This window comes from Battus philenor, unplaced genomic scaffold (genome assembly GCF_028537555.1).
Source record: "Battus philenor isolate CCGP_79_NKW_IND1 unplaced genomic scaffold, ilBatPhil1.0.hap1 SCAF_20, whole genome shotgun sequence".
Lineage (NCBI taxonomy): Eukaryota > Metazoa > Arthropoda > Insecta > Lepidoptera > Papilionidae > Battus > Battus philenor.
The window spans coordinates 5,384,162-5,403,169 of NW_027181683.1; the positions used below are offsets into that span (position 1 = coordinate 5,384,162).

At 33.9% G+C, this 19,008-nt stretch overlaps 1 protein-coding gene across 1 annotated transcript in view; it reads left to right on the plus strand.

Moving 5' to 3' along the window:
• Window positions 1–19,008, plus strand: part of LOC137922651 (lysosome membrane protein 2-like) — a 38,099-nt gene that overhangs the window by 13,199 nt on the left and 5,892 nt on the right. Inside the window, exons 4-8 of the mRNA XM_068765664.1 lie at window positions 8,963–9,101; window positions 9,922–10,034; window positions 11,041–11,140; window positions 13,395–13,522; window positions 16,459–16,579. Of these exons, the coding sequence (XP_068621765.1) occupies window positions 8,963–9,101; window positions 9,922–10,034; window positions 11,041–11,140; window positions 13,395–13,522; window positions 16,459–16,579 (601 nt within the window). The remainder of the gene's footprint in view (window positions 1–8,962; window positions 9,102–9,921; window positions 10,035–11,040; window positions 11,141–13,394; window positions 13,523–16,458; window positions 16,580–19,008) is intronic.

Consider the following 19,008-nt stretch of genomic DNA (forward strand, 5'->3'; position numbering starts at 1 on the left):
AATGTTTTCGGAAGAGGTTGGATGTGAACCGTTACCTACAGGTCTTATTGAAAGTCTTGGGGTGGGAGGACCTTGTTGACGCAGTATTCGTGTTAAAACAGATACCAGAATATTTAACAAGCAACATTATATATCACACCTTACGTATATATCATACCTTACTAAGAATGTCACTGCCAATAGGACTTATTCACTTTACGGGTTTTTTACGGGTCGTTTGCTTTAGATGAAAGAGATTGATAGTGAAGTTTTAGTTTAGACCATCTGTGGCATCATGACTTTCTAGGCAGTAAATTCAAGAATAAAAAAAATATTAAAACTAAATTAATAAAACTTCTTCTTGGCTACAGAAATGTTTTCTAATACATTCGTGCAAGAAGACACAAGTTTGAAACGAACCATTATTTATATCCTTGTTATACTCTGTGATTATCTTAAAACGCGGACGACTGTGGCGATTATATCACTAATGTTAATAAACATTATGAACTTACGTTTATCAATCGATACGGCACCTTAACATAAGTAGAACACGACGTTTGACTGGGATTCCCTAATAAACAAGCATGGCGTGAAACTACTCTGTATAAGAAAAACAGTTTTTTGTTATGTTAAAAATCGCTAGCCGGGCACAAAAAAATCATTCATATTATATATAATTTAAAAGCGAACGCTGTTGTGATATTCGTTTAATAAAATAGGTGCTAAATTGTATTATTTTCCACTAATAATATGAGCAACCAAATTTGGGTAGGTTAAGCAAGAATACAGCAAAACGCATGGAACAGATGAATTATTTAAAAAAAAAACTTATGATACCGGCGTACGTCACACCGCGTAGTAGGCGACTATCGAGGAGGATTTAATGTGTTGGAATGATACATAATCCTATCCCTCCCGGAGACACACGGTATCTTTATATCACCAAAAATATATATTTAGGTAAGATCGCATTTACACCCGGCTAACGGAAAAGTACCAGAATTGTTAATAAAACTATAGAAAAGCTAACGCTTATGTAGCAAATCAATGCTTCATCGTTTATGACAGCATTATACAGTATAGATAAATTCGGAGCCGGTAGTCTAAGACTGGAAGATAGTAGTAAAACAGTGTGAGTATTATCTTTATAGAGGTAAAATTTTAGATCAGCGATATCAGTGTAAACGCACAAACTTCGTATCCAGGTCTGTTCTTACTGAAAACTTCCGTAAAGAAAATATTATGATAGTACATAGTCAAACAAGCAGTGGTAACCCGGCGATAGAGGAATGAAACATAAGATCTTGGGTAGCAGTGTCAATTCCCAGGATATAGGGATAAGCTACCCATAAAAATATCTGCTGGGGATTTACCACAATCGCCACTGTTGGCAGGCGGGTTAGCGATCGTAATTTGGTATAATGGTACGGAAAGGACACTGCTGCCCGTCCTCTGGAATCTTGTTTTTGGGTAGTGGAAATCCTATACAATTAATGCTCAAAGTGTAAATTACATATTTTTTCAGTAATAGGAAGTCATCTTAATACCACCCTTACAAATATGGAGTTTCCCTTGAAGAACCTTTCATCTCAAGGATTCTGATCTCTGTCTGTACCGAGTTTGGAACGATCTACCGGCATCCTTTTTTTAGAAAGTTGTGACCTCTTCAGGCTTTGTGTGATTACGTGCCTGTACCTACTAGGTCTGTGTGCTTCACCTTCAATCACTTCTTTACTTTCCATCAAAAAAATTGGTGGTCAAACGCGGACAAGTAAAAGATAAAAAAATGGTTCCAAAGATATCATCATAACATATGTGATGATTCACATGTTGAAATTTCTTAGGGGGAAGTATATGTACACAAAAACATATAATTTAAGTTTTTTTTCTCAGCATAATAAATACTATTTACAAACAAGATACACGATATCAACCATAAATCCCAACATTATTAAAAATATAAGGAAACAAATAAAATTGTAAATTAGTAAAAATAAAAGTATAAAATGTGTGTCAATAAAATTTTAATGCTGTTTATTGTTAACCGCATACCTTTATACTGACTGGACGCACTGTGAAGCATTTCAACAAAATAATTATATTCTTGCGAAACTTATAAATCACTTATTAAAACTATAAATAGAAAATCTATAAAAATAACTGAATGTTATTATGACATTGTGTATATATGCTTATTGCACGTGTTATTATTACATAAATTAGATTACAAGTAGTGATTATACTTCATCTTATCACTGGTACACATATTTGGTTATAGGTGTAAAATCTTTAAATGGTTAAATGTATACCTCATTTGTTCACAATTAATGTATGGTACACACTATCTAAAAAATCAATTGTTCCGGAAATAATAAACAACTTAGTAATATTACAATAAAAATCGTTTTCAAAATTCTGATTATTATATAATAGGTTGTCAAATATCTCCCTTCCGCCTTTTTGTCTTTTGAATTTCGCGGCTATGTACAAAGCGCTACAGAGCTGGTATCTGGCAATACTATACATAATTTGAAAGGTCTTGACATAACCTACAAAACGACGCTATGCATGATTAGTTTGGATATTGCGTTCAGCAGTTATAGACGTGTAAACATGGAGTTCACTAACGCCGAAATTCGCGCTATTTTAAAGTTTTCCTTCGTTAAAGGCAAATCCGCTAGAGAAACGTTCCGTGAGATTAATGGTGTTTTGGGGGATGGTACTCTATCACTTCGAACCGCGGAGGAATAGTTTCGACGATTCAGAGCCGGCGAAAACGACACCATGGATAAGCCAGCCGGCGGAAGACCTGTGACAACAAATATCGATCAAATCATGGACTATATCGAGTTAGACCGGCATGTGGCATCTCGTGACATCGCCCAAGAGATGGGAGTTAGTCACCAAACCATTTTAAACCATCTGCAGAAGGCTGGATACAAAAAAAGCTTGATGTTTGGGTGCCGCATGATTTGACGCAAAAAAACCTTCTGGACCGAATCAACGCCTGCGATATGCTGCTGAAACGGAACGAACTCGACCCATTCTTGAAGCGGATGGTGACTGGCAACGAAAAATGGATCACATACGACAATATCAAGCGAAAACGGTCGTGGTCGAAGGCCGGTGAATCGTCCCAAACAGTAGCCAAGCCGGGATTGACGGCCAGGAAGGTTTTGCTGTGTGTTTGGTGGGATTGGAAGGGAATCATCCACTATGAGCTGCTCCCATATGACCAGACGCTTAATTCTACCATCTACTGCGAACAACTGGACCGCTTGAAACAGGCGATCGACCAGAAGCGTCCAGAATTGGCCAACAGGAAGGGTGTAGTGTTCCACCAGGACAACGCCAGACCACACACTTCGTTGATGACTCGTCAGAAGCTACGGGAGCTCGGATGGGAGGTTTTATCACATCCACCATATAGCCCGGACATAGCACCAAGTGATTACCACCTGTTCCTGTCCATGGCGAACGCCCTTGGTGGTGTAAAGTTGAACTCAAAAGAGGTTTGTGAAAAGTGGCTGTCCGAGTTCTTCGCAAATAAGGAGGGGGGCTTCTACGAGGGAGGTATTATGAAGTTGCCGTCAAGATGGAAACAGATTATCGAACAAAACGGCGCATATTTGAACTAAATCCGATCACTGTAACACTTTTTATAAAGCATTGAATAAAAAGCAAAAAAGCGAAAGGGAGATATTTGACAACCTGTTATTAAAATTGGTTATTGAATACTATATTCGTACAGACTTTGTATTGCCAGAATTTATTAGTCTTTCGCATTCCAATACCAACTAAATTAATGTAACGATTTTTAGAGTGATCACATTATATATTACTTGGTAATTGGAAATAGATGTAAAAGAATCGAAAGTTTTTGCTGACATATGAGTTATAAATAAACCTATTTAAAGATTTTTACATCTACTAATCAACACCCACATTTTATTTTTACTGTGCAGTTTATTTGTTATAACAGTATGTAGTCATTTTTATGACATATATAAGCAATCTGTTCGTACATCAATTTCCAATACCTTCGATCACTTGATGACCGCTCGCTTTATTTTTCCTTGTAAAGCAAGTCCATAAAACATAAATTATAAATGAATTAAGGCACTGTATAGATCGCATTAGCGTAACTTTAAACAAATAATAAATGGATACCCATAGTAAGTTATATTCTTGGCACTGAAAATGTATAGGTTTAACCTGGTTTAAAACCGTCCTTTTGCATCTAATATTGTCGTCAGTTTACCTAGTGGTGGGACTATCCACGCCGCGTCCTCCGGTTCGTGGTCACCACTCAAAAACCTCTCAACCCCAATGGCCATCTGTTGCAAGAATGATCTGGCCCGCTCACTGCCACTTTGGATAAGCAATTCTTCTAGCTCCGTTGGTAACCGCCGGCTTCTACGGATCCTGTCATTTCTGATTCGTCCTCGCAGCGAAACTCCGGGCTTTCCCCTTTCCATTGCTCTCTAAGTGACCGTGAGCCTTCTTCTGAGGTCAGTAAGCGACCACGTCTCGGATCCGTATGTGATCACTGGGAACACACATTGCTCACAAATCTTTCTGCTCAGACATTGCGGTATTTTGCACTAGATGTTTAGGAACTTTCCGTACACTTATCCTTTACTTATTTCATGCGAATGCTTTTATCTCCTGTCGGTGTACACTAAAATGTAAATACATTGTTTTCTTACGTTTGTTGGATAAAAGTAGAAATTAATATATGTAGATTTATTGAAATGTAGACGATACAATGGAAGTAGAGTAATATTTTTTATGTGTCGTGAAGACGATTAACCAAATTATAATAATAAATGGTTACATCTATTCGAGAAACTTATACCCGTAGTCTAGCAGTTAGTCTAGAGTCTTGCAGTTTTAGGTCACCGATAAGATCTCTGATAAACATTTTCACTAATTATATAAAAATCTTCAAAGATGAAGGTCACAATAAGCACACAGTCGTTCAACGAGCCGTGTAGAGGACTATGTTCGGGATTTCGCTACGAGATTGAATTAAGAATAAGGAAAACCATAGAGAAATAAAAGTAACCGATATAAGACAAGCTACATCACGCGCATATCAGATGACCGAAGTTTAGATCACAGACAGGGAAACGCACAAAAAAAGGAACTTTGTTAAGGCCGCTAGAAGACCGAAGGAGGCTAGATGCAGAGATTTTCAACCGCTCTTATTGGATATCTGTGAGGGAGTTCAGGAGTGGGCGTCAGGGTATTCAGGTGTGGGCGACCTGCGGCTGAAAATAATGACAATAACGATGATGATCACCGATAACCGGTTTATTAACATTATGATGATGGATTTTCGGCCGACAAACTGTTGATCGATAACATATTACAAAATTGACAGTGTACTGACAACACCAACTGGACAGTTCTTTTGTGTAAAACAAAATGTTTTATTTATATAGTTTTTAAATCTTATTAGTTCCAATTTCGTATTAAATATGCATTATTTATAATGATACACACATATAACTTTATATAAATATTTAAAAATATTCGGTAAAAAGGCTATTCGATGGCTTTGTTTTCCGTTGCCAAAATGTCGTATCGATGATGTGTCAGTTGGCCCTATCTATAGGGCAAATGTTTTTACTATTTCCGGACACGCTGATAACTGTTCATAAAAATTGTACATGTGTTGCTTACGTCTATCATACGATATTCGTATAAATATTAGGAAATACACAAACATAATCAAGTAGTGATATGCATAGTATAATAAAGGCGCAGAGGAAGAAAAAAATTGTTTCTTTTAGGAGTATTCAAAGAAATTTTTTTTCTTTACGCGTCCAATAGTTTCTTTTATCTTTAGTGACTTTCAATGAATGTATTCGTAGCGTTAGGGTTTGGCGGTCGATAGAAAATACGGCGGTAATCTATGTAATATTGGACAGTTTCATAACAAGTAGTGACGCGAAATTAGTTTCTTATCTACGAGTATATTATTACGATCAATGACGAACCTATTTTTTGGGTGTTATTTTACCGCTCCTGGAAATCAATAACTTGTTTGACGACTAATAATCCGTTTAACTAAGTTGATAAAGATCAACCATTTCACAATGGTGTATCAGACATTTGGTTCTGAATTACAAAAGATTGTCGAATTTACAACTCCTCATAGGCGGCAGTTGACAGAAAAATTAATTAGCGAAAAGTTTAGATAATATTGTCGGAGGAAGTATACTTATCGATACATCTGAATGCCAAACTTCTACCGGCTATACTCCTAGGCTCATCTTTAAAGCTTTTTCCCAAAACTACAGGAATGGTTTCACATACTACCGTAGGCCGACGTCTGCTTTCTCCACAGCCTCCTTCTGCAACATTACTTTTTCACAGAAGGTTTTACTAGCACCCTACGATCTCTCACGCTGCACCATAACCACAACGAAGATTGGCAGCGAAAAGTCGTTCCCCACTTTGGCGGCGAGTTTCCGGTACATCTGCAGGAAATTTTCCAATCTATTCAATATGGCCTCAACCAAATATAATCGGAGCGAAATCGTTACAAAAAACTTTTTAATACAGATGGACGTTATTGTAAAACAACAAAAGATTTATATGTCAAATTATTTTTTCTTTACATTTTATTTTAGCTGTCCTAATTTCGTACACGTATACTTTTATAACCGTTTTAAATGCACATTATCAACTGTGTAACACCGTGAACCATAATGGACGTAACTAAAATGTAATGTTACTAATGGATTAAAAACAAAAACATTGACTTTTTATAATGATCCTCTTAGAAGTCCTTTTTAATAACTAGCAATAACTATACCTTCATAAATCGAATGTTGAATTCATATATGGCCATCGTTACAACTTGTACAATCGTTTCCTCCAAGAAAACATCATTCACAACACCAACACCAAGTGAAAACATCATTTACGTCAGTCTATAATATAAACGAGAAACATATATCTTTCAATTATGTATAGTTTAAAAATATACATAGACACACAACAATCAAATACCAACATATGCGGGCAAAGTGCATTTTTGATAACCTCATGCGTTCTCTACTGATTTACGTATGCGCTAATATTGTAATCGCTATTCTCCTTTCGCCGAGAGATAGCGAAAACTAATGCAAAAGGGACAATTCTCTTAAAATTAATAAGACTTGAATGTTACATTGGCTCATGCGGAGTTCGGAGAATCGGTTCTAATAGAACCGATTCTCTAACGGTTCTATTAACACAGAGTACATAAAATATAAAGGATTAAATAAAGTTATCGAATCTTCAAATAGTGTTAATTATTACCGATTTTGACCATAACGTAAATTAGACAAAGTACTCCTAAACCTGGAACCGCTAGAAAACTTATGAAATGTTTACAAGTATCAAAGTTACTTAATGAAAACTGTATGAGAGATGCTATTTTCTAGGCTAAAATATATGTATATATATATATATATATATATATATATATATATATATATATATATATATATATTTATAGTTATATATATATATATATTTATTTATAGTTATGTGTATATATATATATATATATATATAACTATAAATCACGTTTATATTTTTTAATTGTTGCGACAATGTCTGATAGTGGAGGTGCAAGATTTAACTCTTTACCTTTTTCTTTTCACCTACTGCCTTTCTGTATAGAAACAACCTTAATGTGAGTAGTATAGTGTGTGATAAACGCTCACTGAAAAGCATAGGCTGTCCCTAAAAATCGCTACTATATTATTAATAATAATACTTATATTACTAATAATAAAATTAACTTCAGTTCTTTTCAAACCTCTACAAATTTTACAACAACACAACACTTCGTAACCAAAAGCGTCACAAACTGTTTAATTTTCCAATTTAATAATTGAAAAAAAATCTATATAAAGAGTACCGAAGTAAAGTAACTATATTATTATTTTTTAAGTAAACTTAACATTTCGATTTAGTTTATGTATTGAGATCGAATCATTAACAAGGAGATCCGTAGGAGAACGAAAGTGATTCACAGCCCAGTCCATTAGCAAGTTAAATTGCCGCTACGTTTTTTAGGTTCTGGAGTGGTTACCACTGATTAGCAAGCGCAGAGTAGGACGTCCATTCACAAGGTCGACCTTATTAAGGTAATTGGTAGATGGTGGATGTAAGCCGCCTGAAACCAGCCTTATTGGAAATCTTTGGGCAGGCCTTTGTCCAACAATGAACGTCCTACGACTGAAATCATAACCCACTAGCCTAGATTTTAAAGTCCATGCAAAAATAGCTTTATTATATAAAATCATTAAAATCGTTTATAATTTTCAGCTTAAAATTAAGTTTATGTTAGTTACTAATTCGCCACCTACTGAGAAGGAATAACAAGATACTCTTCTGATTTATAATTTTTGATGAATTAATTCACAAAAAAATTCTTAAAGTCAGAACAATTCATTTCCAAACTTCTTTATCCTGAACATAGAGTGATAATCTAATATAACTTTTGGTAAAGCCTATGCTTAAAAAATTCCTTGGATTTACTAAGAGATAAATTTATCGTGTCCTTTGGTAGTTTGTTATAAAAGAGTAGTTATTGACCTACGAATGAATTAAACAATTTATGGAGCTTAATGGTAGCGTATATAGATATAGCAAGTTTATTCCTTAGAAAACATTAATGTAGATCACTATTTTTCTAAAATTGAACAGGATTTTTGAGTACATATATAAGGATATCGTAGTTTCATGTACATGTATAGGTAAACTTAATGTATGGTAGTGTCGTTGAATTTATTTCTTAACGACTCCGTCGACCGAACCCATCATATAGATGGCTCCAATAGCTCGTTCATGCATCAAATTAGACAATTTATATGTTGTATATTACATCTCATTGTATGTAAATTTAGCATAAGTATTAAGATAATAAATTCTTTAAATTTGAAATACAATTTATTATTCTTTCCTATTCCTGCAGGCAGCAGCTCGAGCGGGTTAATATAAAGTTTGAAAAGGACAAATTGAGTTTTCAAGAAAAAAACCACTTCAGATATATGCCGGACGCTTCGGGTGGCGCACACTTCGACCAAGTTACTGTTCCGAATCTGCCTCTTCTCGTAAGTGTAATTAGAAAATACAGTGCTACCGAACCCTACGCCTTAAGAAACCACGACGAGGTAGGGGCCTACGAAGAAACAACATTAGCGCCGCCGCGAGCGTCAACGGTGGACAAAAAGGAGCGGAAAATACCCTCCAATCTTCTTTCTTTTTCGGAAGCACTATATTCCTAATAGTACATCTATTGATGATGATGATTGCATGATAAAAACGTCGTAATGTAATCCGTATTTCGTCTCTGCCTTGGCTTTATAAATAGAGTATAAATTTCAAATTAAATATAACGGCTTTATAAATATGTTGCACAGCATATTTTTATATAATTCCTCTCATCGTTGCCTCAGAGACCTCGACTGGCCTTTACTTTGTGTACTACACCGCTAAACTTCGCCAACGTTAGGCGGATCCTCCAGCAGGGTTTTCAGCGCGTCCTCGAATCTCTAAAGACTCTTAGGACACAAGATACTATTCAGATAACTCCAGTTCATACATGGCAGCATATTAGCGAACGATTCCAGTAATAAAAATGGCATAGTAGCTTTCGTTGCAATACTCTAAATATCGTCAAGAAGTCTCTTCTCAGATATCTCGTGTGCATCGTGACATTCGCGCCCAATCTCAAAGCTCACCTCAGACGGTGACTAGCATTTCTTCGGGCTAGTCAACATACATTGCTTTACAGTTTGTAAAGCACCGTCACTTCTGATCATATTAGACCAATGAGGCATCCTTATATCTTTTTTACTCCATAATAGCTAAATTTAAACGTATCATTTTTGTTAATTTAAAAATAAATTATAACTAAGTTATCTTCCACAGGGTGTCATCTCAAAAGCTAAGGACGAGCTAAGTTTATACGCACAATTACCGTTAAGCTCGGCGCTGACGTGGGCCAATCATCCGGAGGCTTTTGTCAAATTACCTGTACATAGGTTAGTCATAACAATTAACAACATTCACTAATTTCTTTTAATTTCTTTCCCGCTGTATATGATGTAATCAGATTTAATTAGGTTTACAGGAAAGAGAAAGTCATTCTCTTATATTGAATAAACAGTATCAAAAGTCTTGGTTTCACTGTCAAAATTTAATTCTAATCATCACCATAATTTTAGCCGCAAGACACCCACTACTAGAGAGAGGCCTCTCTCACAGATTTCTAATAAGTTCGACTGAAAGCCTACAGACTACATCCAGCATCTTCGACATTTAATATGACCATATAAAGATAAAATAATAACATTGACTAGGATATGATTCTATTCAATAAACAGTATTAATAACGTCATCACCAGCGTCTTCCCACGAATTTAACATGGTCACCGTGTGGGTAAAAGTTATACGCTGGTCAGTGTTCTCTATTCCAGATCCCTAATCTCTGCCCACTGCTTGTTTAACTTGTCAAATCTATAATATATCGGTCACGTTCTCCTATCCTGTTCTCGATTCGATACTCATAGCTTGTTGAGCTACTGGTGTTACCATTCCACTGCCATAAGTCATTACTGGTAATACTGACCTTCGTCTTAAGGCATTGATATTTATTATCGATAATTTATTATAGATAATTGATAATAATTCAATATCCCCAATATTGAATTATTATCAATTGTAGAATGGTTTATTCAGATGTAACATTTACTTGTACAAACAAGATGTTAAAGATAAAATTGTTGTAATTTATGCTTTACATGACCTGAACACGAAAGCTTCCGTAAACAATGGAGTACCTTTTACTCTTTAGCTTTTGATTCAATTAATCGTTGACACGGGAGACACTTTGCGTAATTAGTCAACACCTGTACCTTGTTTGTCCTTTACGTCATACCAAGAACGTAAGCGATATTAATTAGCAGAATGAATTAAAAAATTTATAAATTAAGTAAATAAAACGACTTGAGGGAAAGGAAAAAAATGATCTTTCTCTACTTTCGCCAGGTTTCTATGGGGCTACGATGACAGCATAATTGATATAGCCAAAGCAATATTGACCATTCAAGGAAAATTAAACTTTGAAAAATTTGGACTTTTGGTTACTGTAAGTACATTTATACAAATATTTCTTTTATATGGTTTCTATGAATTGATTTTTAAACAATTATTATTTTATATTAGGATTATTTTGCCCAACACCGTTTGCGTCTAATCTTATGACATACGTAATATATAAATTGACTTCGTTACAAGTTGAAACATGTAAGGGAACAGTTTTCTGCAGGAGATAGTTGCTACAATAATCTTCCAAAATTCACAAATAAAAAATTTATAAAAGTTTTGATAAATTGAATATATAACTATTTATTAACAAAAACCTTTAAAGCATTTATATTTCCAATCACCTCGTATAAAGCGATACTTTTCAAAAACGTAACATGATTTTTGTTATTGGAATGCAACAGGCCAATAACTTGTGGCAGTGTACAATAATTAATTTAACCCTTTTAGTGCCAGGAGCCGATATATAGACTCTTGCTACACTGGAGGGAAGTGCCAGAGCCGACACATCAACCCGCGCCTCGTAGTACTTTACTATTCGCATTGTGGAAAAACTTTATTTCAAAATAAATTTATAATACGTCATAAATGATCTAATTTATTATGATAAGATTAAAAAATGTAGTTTTTATTTTTAACTCTGCGGAAGACGACCGAATGTGGAGGTACCGAAATCTAACATGAACACCGATGGTGGCCGCTCCAGCGACATCCAAGCTGCGGCGTCATTTGCTGTGGCTTTGGACATTTATCGGACCTTATCGAGATATACATAAAAATTAGGGGTACGGAAATTTCGTATTTACGAAATAGATGCGAATAAATGCGAAAATTACACATAAATGCGAATAAATGCGAAATGTATGGTAGTGTTCGTATTGATTATTAAATTATTTATTAAATATTTATTAAATTATTATCGTATCACCCGAGTTGCGACTCGCATCAATTGCAGTTGCAAGTTGCAGTTTTATATCTTAATGATTATTTGGATTACATAGTCGTACTTGACTTTTTTGATGAAGTGGAGAATCCAAATTCTAGTATTCTATTTTTGAAAAAATGCTACGCTGATATAACTTTTAAGCGAAAACAAAAAATTCAAATAACTTTTATCTCTGAGTTCTGCCCCAAAATAATGAAATTGATTGATGAGTTAGAAGGGACAAGTTATCCAATTGCACACCTGTTATGGAACAAATTCTAGGATTTAAAATCATCGCTTGAACGGCAACGTCGTATTTTGATGAAATGACGTCACTATGTCTTAAGGACTATGAAGGAATTGACGAGATAATGAAAACTATGTTGAAATCAGCAAGCTTTTCGAAAATTCCTTTGTTTCAAGGATTTCTTCAAAATGAGCTAATTGATGGGTATGCGCACTTTCATAGGTTAATTCTTCGACCTATTAATATAAATGAAAACCCCAATGTAAGGGACATATTGTTGGCTGTCAAATGCAACTTTCCGTCCTTTGCTGAAGCAGCATTACAGAGTACATATTTGGAGTCCAACCAACAGCGTGGACGCTAAACGCTTCTTCACCATATACAATGTTGTCGTAGCGGACCGAAGAACCACGCTTAAGGAGTCGTCAAATGTTAAAATTTCAACAAAGTTATCTTTTAATTAATTAAAATTGTTTAATGTTAATAATTGTACTTTGAAATTTTGTATTTTGTTAAACTTTACTTTCATATTTAGTAATAAAATTACTAAACAAGTATTTTTGTTTAATAAATACCTAATTTATAAAAAAATTATAATTTCAAAAATATAAATGCGAAATTTATGCGAAATTTTTAAATTTTGAAAAATATAAATGCGAAATTGAAGATTTTTTTTTGCGAAATTTCCGTACCTCAAAATTTATACTTTTTGTTATTTATATAATTTTTAATGAGTAGAGAAAAATGGTCAATTTATTGTTCTCTACTTCATCCAAAGTACGCTGCTTTTGAAATCATGTAAATATTGTTCTTCCTTAGGTTTTTATGCGCATTTTCCCAGCCTTGGTAAAACTGCGAAATTCGACCGGTTATTCTCGCATATGCACAACTTTTTCGCCCAGCACTAAAAGGGTTAAATTTCAAGCTTGTATACCTATAACCAATCACTCTTTATACACTGTCATAACTTCTTAACTGATGTAGATACGACTTATAAAGTTCTTTATTGCTAAACCTATCTATATATATGCAAATTAATTTTAAAAAATATCTAGAGTGTTAACTGGGGGGAAGTCTGTCGTTTTAAGCTAGTTGTATACAAGTACCTAATTGAATTTCTTTCAGAAAAACGGCACTGGTTCCGACAGGTTGACCATAAACACGGGAGAAGTCGATAAGGACAAAATGAACGTTATAGAGGAATTAAACGGAAATAGCCATTTGCCTTATTGGTCTAGTCCTGAATGCAACAGGTGAGTGCATTGAATAACTTTAAATAGAAAATGCTACCTATCTATAGCAGTTTTGGACACAGTGAAAAAGAATTATAAAAATAAGCAAAAATAGCATTATTTACTGATATATCAGATATTATCTGGTATTAAAATTCGCTAACAGCGATAACCACCAGTGTCCGTTCATTACATTATAAATATTTAGAACTTCTCAAAAATAAATCGTGTCCCATAAATAAATGCCAAACAGACATCCGTTAGGTAGTGGCTGTTCCTAAAAAATAATTCAAAAGGAGTTCTTATTATTTTTTATACGCGCATGTTACAGGTAATCTTTCTGTAAGCGACAGACAAAAATTCATGCTGCGATAGTTTAATTTTTCTCAAACAGTTTTTTCAATTTCACTACTACATTTAAATTTAATGACGCATATTGAACAAAACAGTATGCGAATTTTGAAAAATCACATTAATAAGTAAATAATTTTGTGTAAATATTTTAATTATTTTTTGGTTAACTACTATTAGCTTAATGTTAATTTATGGAACGTAAATTTGCACGTAAATTTTTGTTTATGAATTATAATAATTAATGACGACATTACAAACAGCAAAAATAGATCCATTAACTTACATTAAAATGAAGTGTGTCAAGCGAAGACTAAACAAAATATTCCATGAGCGCCATTGACGGTATCGTCTCAATGAACCTTTATTTACTATTGAACCTATGTTTCTATAGTTCAATAGTTTATCTACAAATGATATCGTAACGGCACTCTGCCTTATTGATGCGCTTAATAAGTTCCAAAATAAAAATTAAATAATAAATTTTAACAAAATGTAAACAAGCTCCTACAAAATGAACTCGAAATTGTTATAAAAACAATGTTTGCGTAAATATTTACTTAAATATTTTATTACAATAGATAGTTACTTATGCAAGCTGCATTACACTGTTCTAATTTTTGATGTTACCATATATCAATTACCGAGACAGATGTCCAAGGTTTATTGTGTAAGTTTGTTTTATTCAAAAATACAAGTAACATATACACTCTATCTAATATTGCATGTTGCATGTTGCAATTTTCCATTAGCGTGTTCTGTGATGGAAATAAAAAAAAAACTTAATATTAATCACTGATTCAGATACGTGATGTCGTAGGGCATCATAGAGAAGTTATACGATTATATACTGATTACTGATGAAGTTATATGATGATATACTGATTAGTCGTAGGATGTCCACAGCTGGACATGCGCCTCCCTTATTGGTTTCTAATACGACTGGCTGGAAGCAGCCTGCATTCAACGTCTTCTGACTACCTTAACAAGGTCGTCTGAACTCCAAGTGGATAGAATTGTCAGGGCCCCGGTGGCCATCGATTCTGCGTGCTATATGGCCTAACCACTTCGATTTGCCAATCTGCTAGGCTATGCCGGATACTTTTATTCATCAACGGATCTCATAACCCCATGTAATACAGATAATTGTAATTAATTCGTAAATTGAAACATTGATAAACCTGTATAATTAAGACTAAAATAAAACAAAGGGCGAGTAAATCATGATTTATAACTGCGTATACAGGATACAAAAAAAACGAAAGCCCTGGCAATAAATAATGATAACGGTAACGATGTAAAGTGAACCCGTAACATTGTTCGATTAATAATGCTTATGGATCTTATTGCGTTTGCTATCTACAAGATGATTTTTTATAGGTGTAAAAGTTTTAAAGGGGTGAATATATACCTCATTTCAGCCTTTAAATTTATTTCTAATCTCCCTCTATAAAGTGATCACTATCATATATCCATGTTACATAAATTTATTTTTTTATCGAAACGCGTCAGGCCAATAACTTCTGACAGTGCAAACTGCAGATACAACAGAATAAATAATCATTAGTTTCAATGTATATAATAATTTGAATTGAGAAAACGATTTTTCTTACTATATATCATTACTGTATTTATTATTTCTGAAAACATTTGTTTTTGGGTATAGTGTATTTGCTGTCAATTGAGCTATACGTTCACCTCCATTAATTTTCATATCTATAACCAATCATTCTGTATATATACTATTAAAAGAATAAAAAACTCGAAAGCTAACCTGTCAACGCCTATGCCTTATAGAACAATAAAGTAACACTACCAATTGTTTCTTTAATGTATATAGGGTCTACGCGTTTCGCGTGTGGCAATTAGTGCCAACCGTGCGATTATTTTTTCCTTTTCTGTTGGCGAACAAAATGTATAACATATCTATGTGGTGTATATTACAGAAACAATTTATAATAATTATTAACCAGAACGTCACATACTATCTGACTAAGAACGATCGAATTTAAATCGTCGTTCGAATTTTAATTCAATATAGTTATAATAAATCAACATTAAAAAACAAAAAGTTTTGACGATAAAATGGCCAGTGATAAGAAGCGTTCTTGCTTGAATACAAGGGTATTTCTAAAGACGATGTTATCGATATCACGTGCACAAAGATAAAAGCTTAAAGGAAATCTTGCGTAAATATAAACAAGTATTCTATGTTTATGTATATGTTGGGTCAAATATTGTAATGCCCGAAGTTATTGGCCTATCGCAATTTAATATAAAAATAAATTAATGTAACTTATTATGAAGTTAATTAATTAAATATTGACTGATGCCGCTGTTAAACAATAATATAAAATTGCACTATCAATCACGCAAAGTTCAAAGCGAACTATTATAAAACGCCTAGTTGCATCATCCGAATTTATTGATATTTCCGTGCATTCTACATTTTTTTTTCATAATAACCTTAAAAAGAAATTTGGGGAAAAAAAGATGTATAAAATCGGTAAGGTCGTTTCCAAGTTATAGCGCAGACTACCAGACTGTTAATTTGTGTTTTATGTGTATTTTAGCTTATTAACTTTTATACTATTAAAATATTCCAGTATAGAAGCATCAGATGGAACCATATTCCCGCCGTCGATGTTGGACAGGAATAAAACGCTGTACGTGTTGTACACCAACCTCTGCAGACGTTTACCTTTCGTGTACGAGAAGGATATAGAGGTAAGAAATTATTAGCTGAATTATAATGGCGGCAAACACAATTATTCTAAACATCTTTATATTTTAACAATCACTAGTTAAGACTACACAAAACCCTTAGCATGCCAATGTATATAAAAGTAGGTTTCTACCTTCTCACGATACGTCATATACTACCACCTATAACAATACAAGCTATGTTGGGGATGTTTTATCTACAATACTTATTTAGAAAAGACACACCGGAAGCACATGCGTTAATAAAACTTAATTTTGATTACATCTCTCTGAACCTAAAAAGTAGAGAATAAACGCTTTATGATATACAACAGCAAACGACTTAGCATGGAGATCATTATGTGTCAGTGCACATTGCGGAATTTACATGAACAGTTTTGTTGTGTGGGATCTCTGAGTAATCTCTGAGAAAATGGTGAATAGATCAGACAAAGGATATCATTGCGGTTAATAATACCACAAACAAATTCATATAGAAACATCAAATCAGTTATTTTTGTCTATTAATTTATATAAAAAAGGTAAACACGCTTTACAGCTGCTATGGCTTACGGATGAGCTAAAAATCTTTTCAACCACCATTGAATATATTCGCTGCTAGTTAAAATTACCCAAGCACTCACTACATTAGCCGCTTCTATTCCAAAGAAGGGATTTCTAATGCCCTTCGGTTTTTATATTACAATAAGATGAAAATTAGCTCCAATTGGAAAACAAGATATTATTAAATTAAAAGCGCGTAATTACCTGACTTACGATATAAACTGGCATAGGCGTTCGTGCTACTATTAAATATAAAATTTAAGCCACACGACATTATGCATTTGTACTAAAATGTTATGTAATAATTATTTGTACAACTTACACTTAAACTCAAATATAAACTTTCTTTTGAGACACCGAGTATTCGCACTATATCGTGTACAAATAGATATAAATATTTGTATTATAACAAGTTTGTGTAATACAATATTTTTAAAAATCATAAGCAGCCATTGTTGTGTCTCGTACCCTATAGAAATGATAAGAGACAATTGCTTTTTGACAGATAGAATAGAAACATAGCTGATAAATAGTCACAGGAAAACAGGAAACAAGAAATAAATAATATTTTGAACATTGATAAAGATTTATACACGTCCGTTGTAGACATCCGTTTATGTTTTTATTATACTTATTAAGGGGACCGAACAGTAATGTCGTTTCTGTCGACATATTTTACAGAAAATCTAATTAATTTTTACCGCCCCGACATTGAAAATTTTGTATACTACTTAGATGGCAAAAGGTTTTTGATAACGAAGCGGTTTATATTGTTGATTATAAATAAAAACTCGTTAATAATAGTCGGGTGAATTTAACTCAAGAAAGCGACATTACTTTACGGTGTCTCTAATATAACAAACAAATCAACATGAAGCAAAACATGATCTTATTATGGCATTCGCTGTAATGTCATACGGCTTAATTAACACCGAGTAGAATGGCCATATAAACACGTTTCTCACAGATACACATCAAATAACGGAATGGCTTATTATTATTTATTACTTTAATAGTAAAAAGTATAATACGGAAATAACGATGTGTTAAATTTAAACAAAATATTGAAAGCTCTTAATATGAACGTTTGATTTTCGCTATCAACCTTATTTTCTGACAGACTAGTGCAGTTTTGATGAATAGCTGACTTTATACACTTCGTAGGCTCTAAATTTATAGACCTGACGCAGTCTCGCGCAAAATAAAAGTAATCAAACGTATTTCACAGTGAATCGTCGGAATAGAGGTCGGTAAGTGTATCACAGGGGTCGCCAACCATCCGTTCTACTGACCTATTCTTATACCATTCTAGGTAGAAATATCGCTGGAGTTATTTCCGGCACTTTTTGTCCCAGCTCTTTTCTTTTATAGTAGTAATGTTAGCCAGATAATAGGAACTGACGAAGTACCGGTTTGGGCCTTTTGGATGCTGTTGAGTCGGAACGTTAAACGGATATTATCGACGAGTGACTGTCCAAACCTAGGTCCCTTCATGGAAGCCTTGAGCTTATTTAGTCCACGGAGCGTTCACCTAAGTGATCTAAAACCTCGGTGGCCTGGTTGGCTAGAAGTCCTCAAGCTTCACTACTTTAAAAGTGGTTCTAGGCTAAATACACTTAGCACCCTGCCCCCAACCCCGCGGAATCTGCAAATATATCAGTGTAAGCCTCTGAAAAAAAAATCAAAGTGATTACTTCTTGTATTAATTTTATATTTTATTAATAAAATACGATTGCTTAAAAAAATAAGTTTTCTATTCTGTACACTGCAAGACTTTAGTGATAGTGTGGAAAATAAAGATTATTAAATGTTATACTCGTATATTTAGTAGCTAGTTTTTTGACAGTTTACGGCGTCCTTGAATTCGTATAATATTATAATTAACTTTA